General features: G+C 37.5%; 1 protein-coding gene across 3 annotated transcripts in view; it reads left to right on the top strand.

Moving 5' to 3' along the window:
• The window catches only part of CACNA1E (calcium voltage-gated channel subunit alpha1 E), a 616215-nt gene that overhangs the window by 334307 nt on the left and 255634 nt on the right, over positions 1 to 26274 (top strand). For all 3 annotated transcript variants that reach the window (XM_074308523.1, XM_074308524.1, XM_074308525.1), the window contains 3 exons: positions 2356 to 2459; positions 4140 to 4292; positions 5638 to 5819. In XM_074308523.1, the coding sequence (XP_074164624.1) occupies positions 2356 to 2459; positions 4140 to 4292; positions 5638 to 5819 (439 nt within the window). The remainder of the gene's footprint in view (positions 1 to 2355; positions 2460 to 4139; positions 4293 to 5637; positions 5820 to 26274) is intronic.

Consider the following 26274-nt stretch of genomic DNA (forward strand, 5'->3'; position numbering starts at 1 on the left):
TTTAGTCAGAAATGGATGAAAAAAAACTTTTCTTGGCATCTCCTAAAATCAAATCACATACTGCATCTGTTTACATATAAAATCAACTCTAAACTACATTATGTAATAGTGTATGCCCCCCAAAATGGTTTAGTTATTGGTTCAACAACACTGTGAGAATCAAACCTTATGAACTAGGACTAGAAATGGGCAGGAAGGTAAACAAAAATAAAAAAATGAGCATGAAGGAAGAGAGGTGAGTTTTCATGGATAGCAATATGGAAGAAAAGAAACAAAAGTAAATACTGAATAAAACAAATTAATGTTAATATGATTTAAGTTAAAGAGAAATACAAATGGATGTGAAAGCACCTCACCAAGTCAAAAATCAGGAAGACCTCAAAATCACTGTTATACAATCCAAGGCCAAAGCTTACTGGCTCAGAAGTAAACCCAGAAGTTCTTTGTTCAGAATCCATTCCCTCTTACTCTATCTATAGTTCTAACAAGAATTGCTACTTCATGTACCAAGGTCAAAGAAAATTACAACAGGGAAATTTAGATGGGAGAAGAAATATTACACAAGAAGGCACACGTTTTATACTGAAAGCAGTTTGAAATGACATCTGACCATTTGAAATCAAGTGAAGAGATAGGAAAAAAAAATCTATAAAGAAGAAAGACATCAGAACACAAAAATCACATGGTTTGAGACTACTCAGTGTTGAGTCACCTAACCCTATACACTTTACTAGAGTAAAGGATTTTACTAGTCCCTGAGGATTTTATTAAAATATAGTATAATAATATATGCTCATAAACATGACTCTGTGTTAATAGGAAAGTAAATATTGATTCTATGCTACTTAAGAAGGTATGGAAGTATGTAATATCTATGTCAGAAAAAGTCCCACAAAATAATTAAACTTTAAAAATGACAATGGTTAAAGAGGAAAATCATCAGTTATCTGAGAAATTCATCTGCCTAGGAGATTCATTCCCAGGAGTTCTGGGTACTTGGCATTTTGCAGAGAATAAGATGAAATGGAGAAGAAAAAGAAAACAAAAAAAGAAGATTTTTTAAAAGTAGCTGAAAATACTTATATTTTCATATGTGACAACAGGTAATAATAATAATATCACACATTTGTAGAAAATTTCATAGTTTGTGACATTTTTTCACATAGCTTAATTACTTTGTATGGTTTCATAGAGCAAAAATGTAAAAGTCGGGAAATTTGGATTTTAGGTTTCTTTTGGTCATCCATCACCTGTTTAATCCTAACCATGTCACTTGTTTTCTCTGATATCCAATTGTAAGAAGATGAAAAAAGATGATCTCGGAGATTCCTTTAAGTTCTCACTTTGAAATGTACTTAATGTACTTTGTACATTTGAAATGTACTAAAGCTCTGTGAGCTACCTAGGGCAGGTATCTCCATTTCAGGTTTAGTGCCTGAAATTCCCTTAAATCACAGCTGATAAGTTGCAAGCTAAGACTGAAACCTAGGTCCTCTGACTTGTAAACAAATACCATGAATATCTTGAATATATACATTCCCTTGCTTCTTCAAAGGTCTTACATATTCATGTGATTCTGGAAAATAAAAAGCGAATTTTGTAGTCTTTTCAATAAAAGTAATTACAATATTTGGAGCATTCAATCTAATAAGATCATTAATGCTTTGTGTGCTGCTGGGCAGAGATATTGCAAAGGGTGGGTGGGAAGGGATGCTATTAAAGATGAAAAAATGGAAGCATAAGCTGACAGTGTAATATCTTTAAATTTGCACATCAACTTTACGAAATAATTTTAAAAGTTCCAGCTATACAAGGAAGATTTTAACAAACAATGTAAACATCAGTGCAAGAATTCTGTGTGATGGAAATTTCAAGTCTAAAGGAATTGTATCACTCTTATAGTTAGCTCAGAAAGCTCATAAAAGCTTCCTGAAGGAGATAAGAGCCTGCAGAGTATTTTGAATGATAGACATGGGGATCTTTGCATCTCAGGCAATGAGGAATATTTCATGTAAACAAAATCTAGGTCTGGGGGAAAGGCATGGAGAGAATGATGGAGTGGGAAGTCTGATCAGGTATCCCAGATAGCCATTCTTGGGAATTAGAATTCTTCAGCTTCAATATAATCCCAATAATCTTACTTTTTTTCCTTTCCCCCCCACAAAGTAAAACACAGGTGGCTAATTCTGGATCCACAGAGAATTGTTGGTGATTCACTAACGCTTAGGTGCAACTGTTTACTGTTGCTATGAGGGTAGCACATTTTAAAATTGGTCTAACCTTAGTCTGGTTCCCCCATTCATAATACAGAGGGATAATGACCTATGATAATGTCTGCTTTTTTTTTATCTGCAGCATCCTGGCCACAGCTGGGACTCACTTTAATACCCATGTGGACCTGAGGACCCTCCGGGCTGTGCGTGTACTGAGGCCGCTGAAACTCGTGTCAGGCATTCCCAGTGAGTGCTTGGCTTTTTTTATTTTTTCCTGACATGTCATTTGAAATGACTTGATGACTATGTGTCACAAATGTGCATTTAATATAGGGTATGGGTCTGAAAGAAATCAGCTAGTTTTGAATGAAATCAGACTGTAAGCAAGGGCAATTGTTAACAGAAATAGAAGGTAGGGATTCAAAGTATTATTACATTTTTTTCTGGCTATAGATACTTGAATCCCCACTTCTCCAAATCACATCTAAAAAGTTAGATTAAATATAGATTGTTATATGTTACTGGAAGGCATATGAAAGTATCATAATGATTTTTGCTTTAATGATAACACAATGATTAAGAAATCATTCCTTTTCTAATGCTTTCCTAAAGAGCCTTTATATGTATGGGTCTTTTCCATTCAAATCCCAATATACAAATTATTGTCTCATTCCAGCAGATTGGAAGACCAATATCTAGGGTCTGGCAAACATTTTTTAAAAAATGATATTTTCAGTTACATATATTTATATTATATGCTTAAATTAAATTATAATATAATATATAAGTTTATGATAATAGTCATGATATTATATATTATGTTATATACCTATAACATAACAATTATATTTTCTTGTGCTTCTTTTTCTACCTGCTTCCAGATAGCATCCCCCTCTAAACAAAAAAAAATTGCTTTTTTTTAAAGATGAAGAGGGGAAAAAATCACTAAGCCAATCAATACTTCAAAAAAAAAATCTATACTAATGTATAGAGTTACATACCTATGGAACCTAACTTCTGAAAATGAAAAGTGGAAAGTGTATCTTGTTTGGGACAACTTTGCTCTCTATAGTTTTGCAAATTCAGTTTTGATATTTGCAGTTGTTTTACTTTTCATTGACACTACCATGGTCATAATGTATGTTATTTTCTTGGCTCTGCTTATTTCCCCTAGCAATCATTTCATGTCTTTCCATTCTTCTGTGTATTTATGGTGCTTGCCATTGCCTATAGCACAAAACTATTCCATTACATTTGTGTCACACTTTGGCCATTTCCCCAACTGATGGGTTCCTACTTTGTTTCCAGTTCTTTGGTACCATAAAAAGTGCTAACATGAATGTTTTGGTGTATATGGAGCCTTTGGGGTTTTTTCATTCATCTCTCTGGGGTATATGCCTAACACTAGAATCTCTGGGTCAAAGTGGATAAACATTTGAGTGATTTTGTTTGCTAATTGTCTAAGATAATTATTGTCATGTCCCTACAGAGTCAGCTGTGTGTTTTATCCAACACTGACCAGTACCGCCTACTCTCTTTCTTAGCCACTTTTGCAGCCAGCCACCAGTTTTACTAGGCAAAATCATCTCAGAATAAACATGACTTTAGTTTCTGCTAACCAAACTTTAAAAGAAGTAAAATTAATTCAATTTACTCAATGTTCTATTTTCTTTTAAGATTTGTTAAATATATTCGAGTACTTTATTATTAACAGTAGAAACTTAGAGGTTAGATTTGAAGGATATAGATGCTTAATGGAACTTGTTGAATTCAATTGTATTGTATCATGTTTAAGATATCAGAGAATGGTAGATGAAGAGAACAGATTCAGCTTTGGGGGATAGTGTGGAGGTAGATTTTCTTACCTTGACCTCTCTGTAGCAGGAAACAATGGAATAAATGCAAGAATTGTCTGCTTCCTTCTAGGTTTGCAAATAGTACTCAAGTCCATCATGAAGGCAATGGTGCCTCTTCTTCAGATTGGCCTTCTTCTATTCTTTGCCATCCTGATGTTCGCCATCATTGGCCTGGAGTTTTACAGTGGAAAACTGCACAGGGCCTGCTTTATGAACAATTCAGGTAGGGTCACCAAGTATTGCTTAAGGTATTTTCCCACCTGTCTGGGTTCCAGATACCTGTGATCTATGAACAATCTCCATTGGTTCCATTCATTCAAATATGGGCAATAATTAATCAAAAAGAACTATCATTTATAAGTAAGTAACTATTTTTCCTTTCCCTGGGCTTGAGTTTTCTCATGTATTGTAGGAAAGTGTCAGACTAGAAGGTCTCAAAGTCTTTCTGGCTCTAATGAAAACTACAATTCATTTGGTAACATGGTACCTACCACCTCATGAGTAAAAGGGTGAAAGTAGCTCATATTTCTCTTGTGTTTTAAAGTTTATAAAATGCTTCCTCAAAACAACCCTGTGAGGTAAGCCTTTCAAATAGTAATATCCACATTTTAAGATTGATATAACCACAATTTAATATGTTAAGTGGACTTCTTGAAGTTACATGACTTTTACTAATACTAGCTAGCATTGATACAGCTGGTATTTCTGTAACAGGCACCATACTAAGAACTTAAATATGATTTTATTTGATACACAAATGCTGAAAAGGAAGTGCTATTTACAAATGAGGAAACTGAGCCAGGAAGCAGATAAGCAGGATTTAAAATCGGATCTTCCTGCTTCTAGTCCCAATACTCTATCTACTGCATCACCTGGCTGCCTTAACAATCAGGCTTAGAGATGAGACTTAGATCCAGGTCTTCTCATTCTAACATTACTCCTTTCTTTTCCCACTATATCTATGTCTATAATTTAATCTAATCTATTTATATCTATAATCTAATCTAATAATCTAAACCTATAATATTTACCTAGAAGTCACAAGGTGGGGAAACCAGTTCTCTTCCTCCCAATGATCTTCATTCTTGTTATTTAAATCTGAGAGCATTGTTTTCCAGAAAACTTTGGAGCCAATAATAGAAAAAAACATTTTTTTAGCAGATAATTAAAGGGACCTGGTGAGGACAGCCTTTGGAAAGAAAGTCACGGGGCAGTTAGATGGATAGAGTAAAATTCAAATCTGTCCTCAGACACTTAACACTAGCTATGTGACCCTGGACAAATCACTCAATCCCCATTATCTATCAAACCAAACAAAACAAAAAAAATAAAGTTACTTCCAGAAGAAGATGTGAAATAGGAATGGTCACCTGCTCAGAGATACAGGTAAGGTAGAAAGGCCAGAGGGTCTTGAAGTGGTTTAGGGAAGAGAGGATAAAGAAATATTAATCTCCTTTTTTTCTCACCAGAGGATTTATTGTCACACCCCAGTCCCTATTGTCACCTGGGTTCACTTTTCTGCTTGTGCTCACTTGCCCATGGTTTCTTCTCTCCCTACGTGTCTGCAGGTGTGCTGGAGGGGTTTGACCCTCCCCACCCATGTGGAGTGCAGGGCTGCCCAGAGGGTTATGAGTGCAAAGACTGGATCGGCCCCAATGATGGGATCACTCAGTTTGACAACATTCTCTTTGCTGTGCTGACCGTCTTCCAGTGTATAACCATGGAAGGATGGACCACCGTGCTGTACAATGTGAGTGAATGGCTTGAAGTCTGAAGAAAAAGGGGTAGAATTGGGGACAAAGCTACTATGGGCCAAAAGATCTGGGGGGGAAGGACCATTTAATTATGTATGAGTTAGTAAAAGTTTATTATACAGGAATTAGGGAATTATTATTCTCTATTACATTCCCTATTAGGGGAATGTAATGGAAAAACAACATTAAGTCCTTATCATGTACTAAGCAATGTAATAAGTGAGAATAGAAATAGAAAATGCTGATAGTCCCTATTCAGACTATATTTTACTTGAGGGAGACAAGGAATAGAATAAGTCAGCTGCTGGGGACATGATAAATCCAAATGGTCCTTCTGGTCAGTTGTAGAACAGATGGCAGGGTCTGGTGATCCTCCATTGTACTGGAATGATTGTGGTTGTTGACACCCTGTTCATTGAAACAATAGGATTGGCTCTGTGATCCCTGCAGTCAGGGGTCTAGAGGGACCCAGCCCCATAACTGAGGAGATCCTGGTGTGGTATGAGTAGGAGGTAGACTTTAGGATCTGAAATTTGGGGGAGGGCTCCTTGTTCATAATCTGGAGATCAAAGGCTGGTTTAGTTAAATCAACTCAGCAAGAATTTATTGAATCCCATTATGCACTCAGCATAAAGGCAAAAAGGAGGCAGCATGACATGGTTAGAGTTCTGGGCTTGGAATCAGGAATCTGGGGACAAATCACATCTCTGACATTTACCCAATGAGGTACCCGAGGCTATTAACTTCCATGTAATATCAGGTAATATATAATACAGGAAAAAACCCCACTGGATTTGGAATATAAGGACCAGAGTTGAAATCCTGGCTTTGTCATTAATTACCTTATTTATAATTATTATAATATTAATAACAGCAGTTAGCATTTATTAGTACTTTGTGGTATGCAAGTTATTTAACTCATTGTTGTTGAGCCATTTCAGTAACATCCAAATCTCCATGATCCCATTCAGGGTTTTCTTGGCAGAGACACCAGAGTGGTTTGTGGTCCTTTTCTCACTCATTTTACAGATGAGGAAACCAAGACAAACAGGGTTAAGTGACTTGCACAGGGTCACACAGCTAGGAAGTGTTGGAGGCCAGATTCTAATTCAATTCCTCCTGACTCCAGGGCTGGTGTTGTATCTAAATTAGATGGACTGTAAGGTCTCTTGGTTCTAAATCTATATTCTATGACTTCTAAGTCTAATTTTGCATATTGCAATTTGCTTTTGTGGAAGGGGTTTTTACACCTGGGAGTTCTGTAATTCGATCAGAAGCCTTTTGCATATGTGATCAGTCCTGTGTTTAGGCTCTATAGGTGATAGAAAATATATAGGAGAGTGACACTACCTGTATTTTTGAGGAGATATAGTTGAACGAAGCAGTAGAGATAATGCAACAAACCAAGAAGATCACTAGTGGTGGAAGTTGTAAAGAAGTCCCTATAGGAAATAAGAGGTAATACTAGTTGACTTTTAAACATCTCCTTAATTCAGAGATTCTGTGATTTTAAAATTTCATCATCAAGTGCTATGTGCTATATTTCTAGGGATGGACTTGACTGGCTAAAGTGAATGCTGCCTAGTCTGTTCCATGCAGGGTTGGCTGACCCTGGACTTGAGATGATTGTTCAGGCCCACACTTTGGGGACATGCTATCGTCTGGGAATCAGCCCAGGGGGAAAGCTCTAGTCTGTTGTAGCTAAAAATGACCATAACCTAATATGCTAGGTAAGGCAAATGCCCATTTGCATTTATTACATACCTCATTTACACACATACCTTCAGGCTGCTTGTTGCTCCTTTGGGATTTCACTTTACCTTCATATAAAATTATAAGAAGAAGAAGCTTCAGCAGGACTGGCAGCTCTTGACAGTGTCCTGGATATGTTCTGCAGCTGGGCTCAAAATGGTGATCTGGGTATTTCTGCTTCTTAGGTGAGGCTGGGGGTGTACTAGAACCAGTTCAACAATCAAAAGAATGAATGGTTAAATTTTCAATGCAAAAATTTAGAGATCAGAAACAAGCTGACACTACAAATCAGAGTCTGATTTTTTTGGCTTTATTGATTATTCAGATTTAATAAAATAATGGATAAGATTTTTATAATACAGATTAATCTGAAAATGTGTCTTGAGCATTTTTTGGAAAGCTGTTAAAAATTTTGAAAGCTAGTTGAATGCTAGTTGTAAATCAGCATACCATTGGGCCTAAATTAAGAAAATATTTGGATCAGCCCTCTGACTTCTATGAGAACTCATGGTAAGCAAAACTCCCCTCTACCATTTTAGATCAACATCTGTTCAGTAACTTATGGTCATAGTTATTGGGGATTTAGAAATTAATTGATTTATTCAGGGTCACACAGAAAACATGTTCCAAGGTTGGGACTCTAGCCCTGATCTTCCTAAATCCGAGATCGTCTCTCTCTCCATTTTGCCACTACTTATACTCATTAAAATAATTGGATCAAGGATTGAAAGCTGAAAGGGCCTGAAACATTTTAATTCAGCTTTCTCATTTTATAAACCAGGAAAGTCAAGTTCAAATAAATCTAAGGTCACTATACCAGAAACCACCTGACTAAAGGAATTGTGTTTTATATGCTTGTGCATTCTTAGTGTCCTATATGGAACATGTGATGAATAAATGCTGCAGGTAATGATGCATTCTTTTTAAAAATTTTTTTCTTGAATACTTTATTTTTTCTTCTATACATATTTTCACATTTATCATTTTGCACAAGAAAAAAATCAGATAAAAAAGGAAAAAAATGAAAAAGAAAACAAAAGCAAGCAAACAACAACAAAGGTAAAATACTATGTTGTGATCCACATTCTGTTCCCATAGTTCTCTCTCTGGATGCATAAGGCTCTCTCCAACACAAGTCTATTGGAATTGATATGAATCACCTCACTGGGGAAAAGAGCCAGGTCCATAATGATGCATTCTTCATCCTAGCTTGCTAAGTCTGAATATATCTATTCCTCCATGAAAACAGATGCCTGGGAAAGGTGAATAAGGAAAGATCAAAGAAATGCCTTTGCCTACAAATGCCCCCAAACTAGACAAAAACATGAGGAGACTTTGTGAGGAGGGAGGAAAGCAAGACAAGGGTGAAAAACCCATTAGCACTGATGATTTGACATATGAGGAATGTTTGAAGGAAGCCCTAATACCCACAAATGTCTGGAAATTAGAGTACAAGACCCTTGATGGTTGGTGCTATTTACTGTGATCTGTGAGTGATATGTTTCAATTACACATAGAGACACATACAAATGATGTGAAAAATGTATTAGGCAGTCAGCTTGCCAGTCAGAAAGTATTGCATTTGAGGATCTCTATGTGATCCTATATAGTCATCAAAATTTACTCTACATAGTTCTGGGGAAGCAAGGATGCTTCTGAGACATTCCTCCCCCTCCCCCACCAATGCTTATATCCTCTCTTCCCAATTCACCTCCATCATTATCTGTCTATGACTAATGCTGCTCTTCAGTGGAAATGATCTATAGAGTTGATATAGAGACGAGAACCTCTATCCCCTTTTCATTCTTATCACATCATGGTTGGTGTCTGGACTAATGTAAAATTGGCCTGTATCAAGGGAGATATACCTCTAGGAATGAGGAGGCAATCCCTCTCTACTCTGCTTTGGTCAGAATAGTGCTTATCCCCTTTGAATTGAACTCAATTTCCCCACATAAAAGGGAAATGATAATATACACATTATCCATTTTGCAGAGTTACTGGAAGGATAGTGCTTTGCAAACCTTAAAGCAAAATATAATTATAAGTTTTTAATTGCATGATATAAAGTATATTTTTGCCCTCAGCTCAAATAATCAACATCTGGAATTTCTTATTCCTAGGAATCCTTTTAGGACTCCAGATGGGCCTCATATCATGGAACATTAAAAAAGTACCCTTTGAAGTGACAGTGTTACTATCCTTACTTCATAAAAAAGTACGATTTGAAGTGACAGTGTTACTATTCCTATGTCACCCCTCATATACGATAAGAAATTGATAACTAGATCTGCTAATTTAGGCAGTCAGATTCTCCTTGCAGACTTCTAGATAGGAAGAGAGGAATGATAGAAATTTCCCAAGTCCTCTGGAATATTCATAAAGGGTAACGTGGAAATGAAGCTTAATCCCAGGGAACTAATGTTCTTTGTAAACCTTAAAAGTCTTTAGAAATGTGAAAGATTATTATTAGCTATTCAGGGAAAGGAACATCTTTTTAACCTTAACCTCTGTTTATCGCCCTAGGTAATGATGTACCAGTAGGATGCCTTTAGCAGTGACATTGAGTTTGTACCTATTGCTCAGGAATAGAGCCCATCTTACAAATTCACAAAGAAGATAAACTATGGATATAAGATATGGTCACATAGATGGCAAAGAAGGGAACCTGGGGAACAAAACCAGATCTTTTGATTTTTTAGGTTAATGCTCTGGCTGCTAGATAAGCATTGAAGATAAGCTTGGGAGTTTAGAAAGAGCAGTAAGTTTGAAGTCAGAAGTCTTAGATTTGAATCTAGTCTCTATTACTACTTGTGTCATTTTAAACAAGATATAGATTCATAGATTTAGAGATGGAAGGAGCCTTCCTTTTTTCAGTCTGCAGGCTCTTTTTGACATCATTTGAGGTTTTTATAACAAATATACTAGAAGGGTTTGCTATTTTCTTCTCCACTTCATTTTTACAGATGAGAAAAATGAGGCAAATGGGGCTGGTTAAGTGACTTGCCCAGAATCACACTGTTAGTGTCTAAAGGCAGACTTGAACTTAGGAAGATGAGCCTTCCTGATTTCAGACTCAGTGCTCTATTCACTGAGCCACCTATCTGTTCCTGGAAGGATCATAAGGGGGCATGAAGTTCAAAGCTTTTTCTATAGTTGTGGCAACTGAGGCAAAAAGCTTAAGGGATTGCTTGGAGTTATATAGTTAGTGTTTGAAGTAGCATTTGAACTCTTGTTTATAGATTCCTAATTTTTTTCTTGCTTTTTCTGGGTTGCCTCTGTTTTATTTTAGCAAATGAAGAAAACTGAGGCACAGAGGTGTTGAAGCTCAATGTCACACAGGTAGTAAATGTCAGGGAAGAGGGGATTTCAATCCATGTTCTCTCATTCCAGGGTAGAGTTTCTTTCTTTTCTTCTTTCTTTTTCTTTTTTCTTTTTTCTTCTTTTTTGTCATGGGCCATTCTGACAATAGTGACCCCTCCTTAGAATATTTTTGAGTGCATAAAATTGCGAAGAAAATTACAAAGTTATCAAAACAATGAAAAACAAATTCATGAATGTCATGTTCAAAATCCATTTCTTTGAGATCTCTTCTAGCTCTAAATCTTATGATTTAAACCTCTGGGACATATAGTTCTGTACATAAATATAGTAAGCAATAAACAATGTGAAGATGTTAGGTACTTTGTGCTCAGTGTCCAAGACTACTCTTCCTTTTCTCCCAGTTGTGTGCTTGACCATCCATCAGTTTATGGGTCCATTTAGGTTATTGGGTTTAGGAGCTTTCCAGAACTAACATCGATCCAGGCCCACCCACCTTCCTCTGTAGCACTTATACTCTATAATCTGGCTTTCTTCTGAGTGTCTGCCCAGCTCTTTTAAAAAATATTTGTGCTTTTGGTTTCTGTTACCACCTTTGGCATTCTGTTTGCAATGTTAATTACTTGCCTTTTCTTTAAATAACATTTTTCTTTAGTTGCCTGGGTTGGAAACCTTAAGCTGAGGTCCTTTGCTGCAGGTCTTCCCATTATCACACTTGAAGGGGCTGGAAGTAGGACTCATTCTCCTTTTCCCTATTCCATTCCCTAGTTTTTCAGCCTTTTCCAGGTCTCCATGCAATCTCTTAGAGATGCCATGTTTGGAAATTAGTTCAAGTGAGTTGGGTTCACCTGTTGATCTGGCATTTGAATTGTAAATTAGCCATCCTGGGCCAGTTTCCAGATCTTTTGTTCAACACATGGCTCACTTTGGGTTTCCTCAATTTTGTTTTGTTTTTGTCCATTCTAGTGTTCAATTTTGTTTTCTGTCTATTGCAAAATTCTGCAAGAGGTTTCTGAAACCATGCTGCTTTAGGCTATGATCTTTAAAGCCAACTGAATGATGCCAGATGACTCATTTAACAGACATAGGAAAAGTGAAGGCTTGTACTAGATGACTTCTGTTAATCCCTTTTAACTCCAGAACTATAATACCACTGTGGTGGGTTTGGGGAAAGGAGAGAAGAATACCAAAATCTAGACAGCAAACTAACAGAGAAAATCACTTAACCTATCTATTGACTTATCTGATTCTTTTTATTACTGCCCTCCATTAATCCTCTGCCACGAATAGTCTGCTTTACTCACTGTCTACAGAATATACCTTGCTTATTCCTTCCACTTTACCTTTGCTTACAGTATTCTCTTCCTATCTACATGCCTTTTAAAAATGTATTTATTTGTTTAAAACTTAAATACAGAATAAAAAAACCAGAAAAAGATAAAAACATTGCCACATGCACAACAAAACATAAGAGAAGATTCAAGATGTGTAACAATAAATTTCCATTTCAACCCTTCTACCTGTCTTATGCCCCCTTTCTGATGATGATCCTTTTGGTAGAATGAAGACCAAGCTCAAGCTCTGCTATGGAACCTCCTCTGTTTGTCCCACTCCACAATAAGCTCTTTTTCCTCTGAATTTATTGCCCACCACTTCTTGGGCACTTGCCCTAAGCTTCATTCTATTTTTAGTTACATTTTATGTCTTTGTCCTCTCTATCTGCCAGGAGAGTGAAGAAATTCAGGGTAGGGCTGAGGTCTTTTTTATTTTATAATTATAACTTTTTTTTACAGTACATAGGCATGGGTAATTTTTTACAACATTATCCTTTGCTCTCACTTCTGTTCTGATTTTTCCCTTCCTTCCCTCCACCCCTTCCTCTAGATGGCAGGCAGTTTCATACATGTTAAATATGTTATAGTATATCCTAGATACAATATATGTGTGCAGAACCAAATTTCTTGTTGGACAAGAAGAATTCGATTCCGAAGGTAAGCATAGCTTGGAAAGAAAAACAAAAATGCAAAGAGTTTACATTCATTTCTAGGGATAGAGTCTTATTCAGTTCTATATTGCCCACATTTTACATAGGTCCTTACATGTTATTTGAGTTTCTTATGCATTGGTTGATCGATTTTACCATGGATTTCTTTGCTCCAGTCAGAGGAATCAGACTTCATATCAGCCTGAGTTATTAGTATACAAATGGTTGGGGGCAATGTAGTATAATAGGAAAAAGCACTTGATTTAGAGCTTAGGGAGAAAAAAGCTCCATAAAAGTCTGGGATTTGACCTCTAGCTCACTGTTCCTTTGATCTTGGACAAGTTACTTGAATTTTGAGCTTTGAGGATAATAATACTTTTCATATTTGGGTTTTTAGGAGGAAAGTGTTAATGTTAAGCATAAAACATTATATAAATGTGAGATGCCGTTATCTTTTCAAAAGAGTGGGATCTCTGTTAGAGATTAGGGCATTGTTAATCACTTGAAAACTGTTTGTCACCACTGTTAATCAGCAGCTGTGATTTTCTTGCCTCCCTCCAACTCAGTGCCATGATCTCCCCAATTCTGACAGATAGAAGGAAACAAAATTGTTGGTCCTAATAATGTTGCTTTGTATTAAGGTCAGGAATGTATTAGAACAAAAACCTTCCATGATATCCAATGAATCCTGCTGTAACACTGTTAAGTCAACCGCTAGAAAAATAAATTAGATGGTGGGTGGAAGTTCCTAGCAGTTGAGGTGATAACTACCCTGTGCATTAGCATTTGTGTATTTGTAACACTGGTCATGTGAATTCACTGCCCTTTGTGATGTTATTTTGCCTAATGTGTTTTTGGAGTGTGTGTATAATTGGGGAGTTGGAGTTAGATTTGGGGGGCACCAAATTAACTGTTAACAATCATAACCCTTTGTTATTAAGATGAACAGTTTTTTTCTTTACATTTTATGGACCATTTGTTGTATTTATCTCTATTTATTTGGCTTCCTTTCTTCAGAGAGCTTCTTTAAAAGGATTCATACCCTAAGCATATTTGAAAAGTATCTAGGCTTTTGGTAAAGAAGGAGAAAGAAAAATAACACAAGGCTTCTTAACGAAACTTGATGGAAACAGCCTCAGAACTGAAGACTCCCTGGTCAGTTTCTGAATCTTTATGACATCATTATCTAATGGGTATCTTCATGACATCATTATGCAATGGGTCAAAGTTGCTCCTCCATAGACTGGCTATTTCCCTGATGTTTCTGACAATACTCTCACATTCATAAAGTTCCTTCCCAATTGACCATTTAGAACCCTAAAATAACCATTTTGTCATTTGTGAGAATTTCAGGGCCAAATCTATGAGCAGATAGATAATACTGGGAGAGAAAAAGAAGGGGACAAGCACTTACTATGTACTAGGCATTTTATAAATATTATCTCATTTGATCCTCCCAACAACTCTGGAAGGTAGTGCTATTATTATCCTAATTGTACAGTTGGAGAAGTCAGTGAGAAGTTCAATGACTTGTCAAGGTCATATAACTAGTAAGTATCTGAAGCTGGATTTGAATTCAGGTCTTTCTGACTTTAGATCTACACTCGGTTCCTTTTTTTTTTTTTACTTCCTATTTTACATTTAGGTTTACATTTTAGGTTTTTTACTTCCTATTTTACATTTATTACTTCCACATGAAAATTCCCCTGTATGGCTTCTTAGTTTATTTCTGGTTGAATTCCAAATTTTCTCCTTGAGTCTGGGAAAATAATGGTCTTGGTGATGTAATTATCTTCCTAAAACACAACTCTGACTACTTTATTCTATTACTCTAGAATCTTCTGTGACTATCCTTTGCCTCTAGGATATCTCACAAACTTCTTAGCTTTTTGTTTAAAGTCCTTCACAATGTGGTTTCAGCCTACCTCTTCAGGTTTATTTCATCTTTATTTCCATTCATACATTCTTTATTCCAGACAAATTTACCCACTTGCTATTTTCTAATTTTGGCATTCCATTTGCTTTCATGCTTTTCATTCCCTGGTACCTAAAACATACTCCTTATCTTTCAATCTATGTCTTAGAATTCATATAGTTCTTCAAAGTTCAACACCTGTACCCCTTTTTATGGGAATCATTAAATTAATTAATAAGGTTTCAAATGCTTGCTTGTCTAGATGTTGAGCTTTATGATAGGTACTGAGGGCACAAATACTAATATAAGATAATCCTTACCCTCAAGGAGTTTACATTTTACTAAGGGAATGATTCTCATTCCCCCTAGTTACTACTTTTCCTTCCTCAATATTTATGTATATCCCCTCTCTCCCCCAATGGAATAGAACTTCCTTGGGGCACAGACTATTTATCACTTCATTTTGGTTTGGGGCACTGGCATGGTGCTTTCCATACATTTAATGTAAAATTTTTACATTAGATAATTAAGTTTTTACATTAGATTGACCTATTGCTCCTGGTCCTTTCTGTGTGTCACTTCTCTCTCTCTCACTCCCTCCCCCCCTCTCTGTTTCTGTCTTTTTATCTGTCTGTCTGTCTCTCTGCTTCTCTCTCTCTCTGTGCTTCTCTCTCTCTTCTTCTACACATGAACACACACTCACCTATCTCTGGGAATACAGTGCCTGAAAGTTGATGGATAAATGGACTCCAACAAGAAAAGTGAGTTTTCCTGGTGTGACTCACTGGACACAAAAAGTCCATTCTTAGAGTGGGCAGAGGTGGATAGCATAGAGGGTCAATCTTTACTAAGAATAGGTTTTCATGAAATTTGATAAGAGCAGAAAAAGCTTTACGTTCTAATCATCCATCTTCTGCCATCCCACTGTGTATCTTCAGCAAATAAATTCCTTCATGTCTCTGCCTCTTCAATCTTCAGGTGATCTTTAAGGTCTTTTACAGCCCTGGTATTCTGTGTTTCTATATATAATCTTATGTGTAATTCGATATATAAAAACTGAAATTCGACTGTCTAAGAGGTTCTTGAAGTGAGCACTGTGGAATAAAAGGAGAGGCACTAATTGCTGTTTGTTTTCTTTTATTTGTGGTTAAAACCAAATAAACCTTTGGTCTTCTTCAATGTCCTTTTTCTCTAGTAGAGAAGAAAATGAATAGCAACTCTGGGATTTGGAGGAAGTAGGCAAGTTTCTAGGCGGAATAGAATATAAAGTAGGTTTGGAAGCTTGAGGTATTCTCACAAGGGACTCCGTCTCATTCTAGAAGAGATCCCTCTACCCAACCTGTCACAATGTCATAGGGACCTGCTAGAGGGGAGTTTCTGTCAACTGATAACACAATAGCATGCCCTCCTCCCCTTATTAATCAATCTAAACAAGGTACATCAAACTATTTGGCAGGGGAGCCAGAGTCCTGGTGGGGATGAGTTTGGGATGTGTATGAAAGAAGCATACAACAATGTGAATTTAAGTAGGAAAATCTCATGCCCCCTTCCTGCAGCCCTTGCTCTACCCTCCCCCCCCCCAATCTTCAGTTTCTGGCAGGATATGTCCACCCAACATAGGCAGAGTTGGTGGTTAGCTAATCAGACCCATAATCTCTGTCATCAGCTTTTCCCTTCCTCCCACTTCTCCTTTCCTTTCCATATTCCCAGTCAGCCCTTCTCCCTCCTTCCCCCACCCCTAATGACAGGTTCATCTTGGTTGGCTAATTGCATTAGATGGGTATGACACAAACCCTCCGGGAGTGCTGTCACGTGACCCGGATACAAAGAAACACCGGGGAAGACACCCACGGACCAAGGCAACTTAGTGGGGAGATCGTGCTCCTGAAAGGGAGCGGGGCTCAGTGGCTCCGGCTCCCCAGGGACTTCCCAGGATCTTCAGTTTCCTCATTGGGGAACATGTCCCGAGCTCCCTTCTCTGACTATTTGCTCCCTCGGGAGCCAGCCCCGTTTCTGTCCAGAAGCAAACAACGCCCGAACCCCGTACTTTGCCAGCCTGTGCTACTGTAAACAGCTGTCAATATGGGCCCTCCCTGACTGAGAAAGGTTACCACAGAGAATAATTACCGGTGTTTAGGCTGGGTGTGTGTGCATATGTGTGACAGAACGCTCTCGCCTCTTTTATACCCGAGTTATTTATTGCATTTGTCTTACGACTTCCATTTTGAGCAAAATAAACCGCAAACTAGGTTATTTCAACAGGATTTGGGGTGCCTCCCAGCAGGCATGGTGGTGGGTGGTGAGGAGGAAAAACTATCCGGAGATCAGATTAGGAAGATTTAAGTAAGGGACAAAGAAAACAGAATATTCCTTCTCTCCCTCACACCCCTTACTTACATCGGGAAGCCTGGATGGAGGCTGGGGCTTAAATGTATCATTAGTACGGTCTGCCAGAGCCCCGTGAGGTGTTTCCAGAGCAACCTTTAGTGGACAAGTGTGATCGTGCGATCTTTTTCTAAATGGCTCTGAATAGTGATGTGACATATTTAAAGTCATCAGCAGCTTGCCTGGCCCTCTATGCTAGCCGCCTCTGCGCACCTCTAGGAATGGACTTTTTGCGTCCAGTGAGTCACACCAGGAAAACCCACTGTCCTTGTCGGAGCCCACTTATCCATCAACTTTTAGGCACTGTATTTCCAGAGATGGCGAGTGTGTGCTTATGTGTAGAGGAGAGAGAGAGAGAGAGAGAGGGAGGGAGAGGGAGAGGGAGAGGGAGAGGGAGAGGGAGAGGGAGAGGGAGAGAGAGAGGGAGGGAGAGGGAGAGGGAGAGGGAGAGGGAGAGGGAGAGGGAGAGGGAGAGGGAGAGGGAGAGGGAGAGGGAGAGGGAGAGGGAGAGGGAGAGGGAGAGGGAGAGGGAGAGAGGGAGGGAGAGGGAGAGGGAGAGGGAGAGGGAGAGGGAGAGGGAGAGGGAGAGGGAGAGGGAGAGGGAGAGGGAGAGGGAGAGGGAGAGGGAGAGGGAGAGGGAGAGGGAGCTAGACAGAGACAGAGACACAGAGAGACAAAGAGAGAGAGGAAAGGAGGGAAAGAGAGAGGGAGGTAGGGGGAGAGAAGTGACATACAGAAAAGACCAGGAGCAATAGGTCAATCCCTACGGCCAACATGAATAGATTTTTTTTGGCGTCATTTTGGTCAAAATGACTCATGAAATCTCTTTAGGTACAGATTTGATAAAGGGTCTTTCTTGAGCACCAGAAGAATTGTGCATAATTCATAACCTGGAACAAGATGGAACAAATTAAAAAGAGAAAGAAAAGATAATAATGAGGGAATTAAAAGTTTTAAGCTTTAGTATAAGCTGGGAGAATGAGTCAGCAGCCCATATGTCTTGAGGGAGAGCATTTCTGCAAAGCAGGATGGAAGGCAGGGGCTTGGGCAGCTGAGAAACAAGCAAGGGGGATGGGGAGGGAAGTACCCAAGAGGAGTTAGTAATGAGGGTTGGAAGCTGGCAGAAGATATGGGATGCTAATGGGGAGGGGAATGAGCAGGCATCTTGTTGACTGTTGAGCCTTATTCTGCCTTGCCCAGTTCTCTCACCCCGGCCCAGGAAAAAAAAAAAAAAAAAAAAAAAAAAGGATTTTTCCGGAGTCTTACTCAATCTCCCCTTTGTCTGATTTCTGTCTTAGGACAGAACTAGAAATTGGAAATTCTAGTGAAAGAAAGACCCAGGAAGTAAATCCCCTCTTTCAAAGCAGGTCGTCACCTTTTCCATAGTTTTAGAGACTGAAAATTTCCTGGAGCAGGTTAATAGACTTACTTAGTGTTAGTCAGCCAGTTTTTTGTTAGAGTTTGGATTTGAACTAGTCTTCTTGACTCAGAGGCCAGTTCTGTATTTAATCTCTCATATTTTTTTTCTCTTGGCTTAACTAAATCCCTTTTCTTATTTGGTGGCACACAAAAAAATCCTGCTCTGAAAACCAAATTCTTATTACATGCATCTCATCCAGATTTTCAATGACCTTTGTTTCTGATAGCACTATCTCCCAAGGAGTGTGCTCCTACTCATCTGGTCTCTAAGATGAGCCTCCCCATGATTTTTTAGTTGGTAGTAAATGTGGTTATTTTTTTTTTTTAAGCATTTACATTTTTCCTTTTTATTTTTTAATCTGATCTTTGGAATGGTTCTTTTTCAGCACAAATCTTGTTAAATCTGTTTTGTTCATCGATATTACAGAGTTCCTATGATTCTAGGATTTAAAGCCAGAAATAACCATCATCCACTCTAACCTCTGAGTTTACAGATGAAACTGAGGTCCAGTAATATGGATAGTAAGCACTCCAACTGGGATTCGGACCCAAAGCCTCTGGCACTTTGTAAAGCTCCCTTCACTGTGCCACAATGCTCTTCATTTTCTTTTCACTCTACAATCTCGCCCCCACACTCCCCACCCCTTAGGAGTGAAGTTTCTCCCACTCTTCCTCTGTGAATATCAGAGCTGTCTTTTTTCCTTTTTGTTTCACTGTCCCTCCCACCCCACCCAGTCTTTTCCTGAGCAAAAGGGGCCCAAGAAAATATAGAGGGAAAGTCCAAAGTAGACCTCTTAAACCTAATGTCTGTCTGACTTTTCCTAGGCTGGTTTGTGTCCAAAGAGCTGATCACCTCAAGCACTCAAAAACTCACTGACATATTTATTTTCCAATTAAGAAATAAATGCAGGTATGCATATCATATACTATGTACATCACATACAAATGTGAGTGTATACATATATATATATCCCCCAAGAAAATTGCTCTGCCATACTCTTCCATATGTGTGTATGTCTATATATATATATATATATATACTTATATGAAAAATTAGATATTATCAAACATTAGAAGTACCTATTTATTCAGGTAAATAATACTTCCTGTTCAATTTAGAACAATGCTGAAGGTAGAACCGTCTTCTGTTCATTGACAAATTTTCCCTGCCCTGACTTCCCCATGATCTCTTCTATATAAGGATGTACTGGTAAATATTTAACAACAGGTTTTCCAGGGGAAAAAAAATACCCACAGCACACTTTAAAGTTTAATTTGCATTAGTAACATTTTCTCTATCACTTTATTAATGTTAGATAAACAATAATAAATCAAATCCCAATTTGTAGCATTTGGTAATTTCCAAGCTGTAAATGTTCACACTGAAAATTTAATGATCAGCTCTCTCAAAATTGTACAGATTGGCTTCAGCACACCCCCTGCTTCTAGGCCTATTTCCAGCTGCTACAAATGCACTAACCATTTTTTTTGTCTATCTCTTTCTTCCTCCTCTCTTCACAACCAATCCCAAACTCATAGTGAGCCTTTCTGCAAGAAATCTTAGTATGTGCACTCAGGATGGAATAGTACTTTCCTCTTTGTCTGAAATTTACTTCTTAGAAATTTCAAGTCATGTCTCCAATTTTTGAAAATGGGTATTGGGTAAACAAGTCCCCAAAATTGGAAATGAGATAAAAACAAAGATGATCTGCAGAAAGTAAAATTTTATATTAAAGGAGCTGCTTGGAATCTGAATCCAGAGACATTTTTTATAGAATTACAGGATTTTCAAGTTGGAAATTATCTTATTATCTATCCCAAACCCTATTTTGATAGACTTGAGAAATCATTGCTTACTCTGGTCGCCAATTAAAGACTTACAATATTATAGTACAATACAACAGTATTACCTTCTCACCACCCCATTCAACTTTGGTAGAATTCTAATTGTTAGGAATGTTTCCCCACTCTGGTTTTAAGGCTAAATTTGCTTTAGCAACTTAAACTCATTCCTATTCTTCATCTTCTATATTCAATTCTATATCTGCCTTCTGGGGCTGAAGAGTAAGTGTAATCTCTCTTCCATATGATTTCTGCCCTTCAAATACTTGAGCACAGAAGTCTCTACTGCTGACTCATAGTCGGAAAGGGCAACCCAAGTAAGAGCTATTCTAGTGATGGTTTGCCAGGGCAGTCCATTAGCAGTTAGTATTGGGGCTTCTGGGAGCTCTCTTTTCAAGATCTTGGTGGCTTTGAGCTTCTTGTCCACTTTTTAGAAAGTAGTCAGGACATCAACAGCCACTTGGGCTAATTTCTGTAGAATAACAGAAACTACCTGATGGAATGAGGTTACACAAAATGGTTACAAAAAAGAAAATGACAAGTTACAGTTTTGGAGAAAGTTCTTGTAGAGTCTGCTTAAGTCTGCCCAGTTTTTCAAGGTTAGCGGTGCCTTGATCTTTTACCTATTCCTTTTTCCTCAAGAGACCTGTGTCTTACCTCAAGCTCTTCTCCCAAGGAAATTGTTTTGCCATTCCCTCCCAAGACTTGAACATAAAGATTCTTTTTTGTCTCCTAGAATTACTCTTCTACCCCTGAGATATCTGGTACTTTTATGTCCTTTTGATTGCTGTGTTTAGAACCATCTATTTTCTCCTTAAATTCAATTCACTTGCATGTCATGACATCACCTCCCTGATGTCACAGAACTTTTTGAGAATGAGGGGTAATATTTTCTCCTAGGGGAAAGATTGTCATTCTCTATTTATTTATATGAGCTACCTATTATAGTCACTAATCTAAGTATTCAGAATCACAGCACTATATATTTAGAGTTGGAAGGGAATTTAGGATTGGGCATTTGGTCCAAAGCTCTCATTTTACAGATGAAGAAATTGAGGCTCAATGAATTAGGTGATTTTCTTAAGGTCACTTAGACAGTAGGGACAGAGAAGAGATTTTAATCCTCTATCCTCTGATTTTGGAGTCATTATTTTTCCCTCTATGTTATTTCTAGTCAAATAAATGCATCAAGAAGGTACAATTCACCATCCTTGACTGAGTTACTGCCTAGTCTTTCCCTCTGCTCTTCATGTGACTAATAGTATGGAGCCATTTGTAAGAATACTGTTTATCATTATGTGATAGGTCATAGAAGTATAAGCTATGAATTCACAACAACATTTTTTTTTCTTTCTGAAAACTTAAGATCTATAGATAAAAGCTGGGAGGAGCAGATAAAACGTTGAATAGTCATGTCATAATCCTAAAAATTTTAACAAACTAGAATGTTGAGCTAATATTATAAAAATAAAAATTTCAACTTCCACATCTACATGGTGATAACATCTGAAAAAGATGAAAATTTTGATGGACTATAAAGATCAATATGAATTATCAGTGTGACATGAGAATTATGGTGAAGAGGAAATCTTGTACTTCAAGCCAGAAAGCCCTCAGTTTTTTCACTTGCAGGACAGAAATCTCTTTCCCTCATAGGTCATTTGTGAAGCTCAAATGAGGAATATATCTTTCACTAAGCTGTAAAAATGATTGTCTGAGCATGTCACCCCTTTCACTCACTATTTCAATAAACTTCAAGGGCTCCCTATTACCTACAAATGAAACAAAATACTTTAGCTTACAAAACCCATTATAACCTAACTCTTGGTGCTGCCTTCTTTCTGGTGTTCTTGTACCTTGCATCCTCCCATCCTCCCATCCTCCCAAACCAGTATACTAATCTCTATGTTGTTTTTCACACTACACAAATATCTTTGTAGATATAGGTTTTGACTTGTAAGAAAAACTTAAAGACTGGATTTGAGATATAAAGTGTTCCCCACCACCAGAGGTTTTCAAAAAAGCTGCTTGCTTGCACAATCACTATTTTGTAGAAGAATTCATATGCAGGTATGAATTGGATCAGATAGCCTCTAAGGTCCCTTTCAAACTGTTGAACAATTGTAATTCAGTGTTACAGTATTAACCTTGGTCTCTCTAGCATTATAAACCAACTGAGTGATCCCAGATTTAGAGTAAGATGAATATATAAAAGAGCCCACTGGGACCCAGTGAACAAGAATAATAGGCAATTATTGAGTGCCTACAGGATTGATAACACTACATTAAGAGCTTAAATTATTCACAAGGGTGTCTGGCTTGGAGATGAGTAGGCTGAGGTCAGAATTCCAGAGCTATAAGTCTGTTGTAATGATGGATTTGATTCAAGTATTGACATTAAGTATGCAGGAGGTGCTAAATAACTACTAAATAATAAAATAATGTATGTAAAGTGCTTTGCACAACTATAAATGCTTATTAATTATTATGATGATTATTAGGATTATTCTTAATGAATCAGAGTTGGGTCATTTAGAAATGAAGAAGGAAAATGTTTTAGAACCAAAACAATAGACACTGATCTTAGTACAGTCCCAGGTTGACTGGTAAGTTGACCTTGGGGAGAAAAAGAATGAAATTAAATTAATTGCTGGGGCAGAACAGTGAGGGACAGGCAAATTTGTTCTGTGTTCTACTGTTTTCATCTTATTTGTTGATGTCCCTGTGAGGAACAACATGTGTGGAAACTGACAATTTATTCAAGGTCTACTGTGAGGCATACAGGACTACACTGTGATGAGGAGGAGAAAGCACAGTTTTGTTTTCTCACTATTATCTGGCTAGCTGTGTTAATCATAACATAATTTTAGAACTTTATAAGAGAAAATAATAAAGCAAAATTTTCCTATGAGGCAAATCTCGTTTTGACTTGCAGCACTTAAAAAGTAGATGATATTAAGTCTTATATACTGTTAATCCTCCACATGGAAAAATTCCTGATTATCAAGGGATTTATTCCCTAGTGCATTGATTAACCAGGCATAGACAATTGCTTTTTCCAATCCCAGCACCTGGATGCTTATATTTAAAGGTAGACCAGGGAAATGAGAGATAAGATTCAAGTCAGTCTAATTTGCAGCTGTTTTTTTTTACCAGCTCAGGCAAAACACGGGGGTGGATGGAAATTGAAACAAGAGGTTAAAATGAGACTTAGTGATTTGCTACAGTTCTGAATTTGTTCTATTGCTTTTTCCACACTATTTAAGAATTGGATCATTGTGGTCAAAAGTGCTTTAATGCCTCCAGAACCAGAAAGTATCCTTACTTTGGCTTTCTTTGAACCAGACCACATCTGCATTATGAAGTCCAGCTTTGAGTGCCTCATTAAAAAAACAAACAAACAAACAAACAAACAAACAAACAAACAAAAACTGACAAATTTGAGAAGATACAGAGAAGGAATTTCATGAGGAAAAGGGATTAGAATTGTTTTTCCTGGCCTCAGAACAGAAGTAGAGACTATAGGTTAAAAAAATTTAAAAAACAGATTTAGGCTTGATGTGAAGAACTTCCTAATAATTAGATATATCCAAAAGATATGGACTATATAGCCTCTGAGGTCCCTTTCAAACTGTTGAGCAATTGTAATTCTGTGTTACAGTGTTAACCTAAGTCTCTCTAGCATTATAACCACCTGAACGATCCCAGATTTAAGGTAAGATGAATATATAAAAGGGCCCACTCAAGAGAAGTTGTGTTCCCCTTTACTCGTGGTTTTGAAGCAAAGTTAGAATGACTTTTCCTTGAGCATATTTTCACGAAAGCCTTGTTTAGATATGTATTGGGTTCCATTTTCCCTTCCAACTCTGAAATACTGTGATTTGGTGGGTAGGTGACAGAAAGAGAGACTATGTCATGCAGAAGAGGATTGATTGAAGGAATCAGAGATGTGTAACTCAGAGAAGAAACAACACGGGAAGGGCATGATAGCTGTCTTTAAGTATTTGAAAACCTGTCATATGAGAAGAGAAGTAGACTTGTTTGCTTGGCCCCAGAGGGCAGAATTAGAAGCAATGGATGGAAGTTTCAAAGAAAGAGATTTTGGCTCAACACAAGGACAAACTTTCTTAATTTAATTCAATCAAGCAAACATTTGTTATGGTATGTTGCTCAGGCACTGGGCTAAGTTGAGAATACAAACAAAAAATGAAGTCATTCCTGCTTACAATGGGTTACATCTGAAGGTGCTGACCTCCCTAACTATAATATTCTTTAAGTGGAACAACTTTGTGGCATCTTGTAGGAAGGATGGCTGTTCAAAGAAGAATTGGAGGGAGGTGGTCATCAGAGCTTGGAGATTCTGTGATTCTGTGCATAGAAAGACCAGAAATATTATGACTGGCACTGTTCATCCAGCTTTGGGAGGAAGTCTTATTCCCTTTGAAGGAAGGATGGTGTTCAAGTGTTCTGTTTTCAAATTTTCCTTTCCTTCTCTTCAAGGTAGAAGATATGTTTCTTCTTGATCCTCAGTCCAATTCTTATTCTCCCCCTTGGGGAATATAAGCATGCTGATTCTCATAGAGTGGGCAGACATTTCTACTTGTTATGTAAAATTATTCTTCAGTAGATTGGACTACTTGGGCAAAGGTAATGGCTTTCTTTCAAGCTCTAAGGCTCAGATGACCTGGATGATGAAAGTTATGTGAAAACAAAAGATTTCACTACAAAACAAAGGATATTGCTATGAGATATCACTTTTTAAAAGAATCATTGTGCCAAAATTTCAAATTCAGCAAATATTTAATAAGGGTTTAATAAATTCTGAGCATCCTTTCAGTAATTCAATTCAAATCAACCAGTGTTACTATATGCAAATCAAGTTTTGGAGATACATAAATGTTTATACACATACATATATGCATATGTATAAAATAAAACAATCTCTGATCTCAAGGAGATTATATCCCACTGGGATCCATCTAGTTTCTTTCCAAATATAGGAGCTTACCATTTGCTCATAGGAATTACATTCTGCTGGGCTTGAAATTATGCTTTCTATGAAAGGGGAAGAGGAGCTAGATCAGAATATCTGGGAGCAAAGGGAAAGATGAAGTTATGATTGGTGATGCTTTGTTATGAGGGACAAGGGTCATCAGGATTGCCAATCTAGGACTTTGTAGTGGGAGGACTTGATTCTAAGTAGCTCTCAGTGCTGCTCCAAATTAGGCTTCTGATATATGGTCTCATTAGAGTGTGGTCATTTTTGCCAAGTCAGTTGAGATCAGTATTTGTTAATTTCTTTGAAAATGAGGTGAATCCTGTGACAATCACTATATGTACTTTGATTAAACTTTAAACTGATGCACTTCTATTTAGATGGGAAGAAGAGAAGGAAATTAGCTGAGTCAGTTTTCTCAAGTTAGAATTGAGGACCAAGGAGACCTTAATTCACAGATAGATAATGTCCTTCATGTTACTTACAGGGCATGGTTTTATGAAGGGAGAAAGATGCAACATTCATCACTTTCTACATCCAATTTGTAGAACCAGGGGAATACAATGAGCCTAACGTTCAGGCAGCATTTTTGGGATGGAAGGGTCATATCTGTCATTCTGGACAAAGAGGAAGGCATAGATTTGTGGTCTTTGTAGTCTTTCAGAGTGCAGAGTTTATTATTCTAATAAACTATTCTCTGTAAATGAAAATGAGGAAGTGTCCAGAGGTTGAGAGAAACCTAGTCTAAAGAGCAAGGAAAAGATGTTAGAAAGGAAATTATGTGTGTGTGCATGTGCGCATGTGCCCAGGCAAGCAAATTTAATATTATTAGGGAAG

This window comes from Sminthopsis crassicaudata, chromosome 4, assembly GCF_048593235.1.
Source record: "Sminthopsis crassicaudata isolate SCR6 chromosome 4, ASM4859323v1, whole genome shotgun sequence".
NCBI lineage: Eukaryota > Metazoa > Chordata > Mammalia > Dasyuromorphia > Dasyuridae > Sminthopsis > Sminthopsis crassicaudata.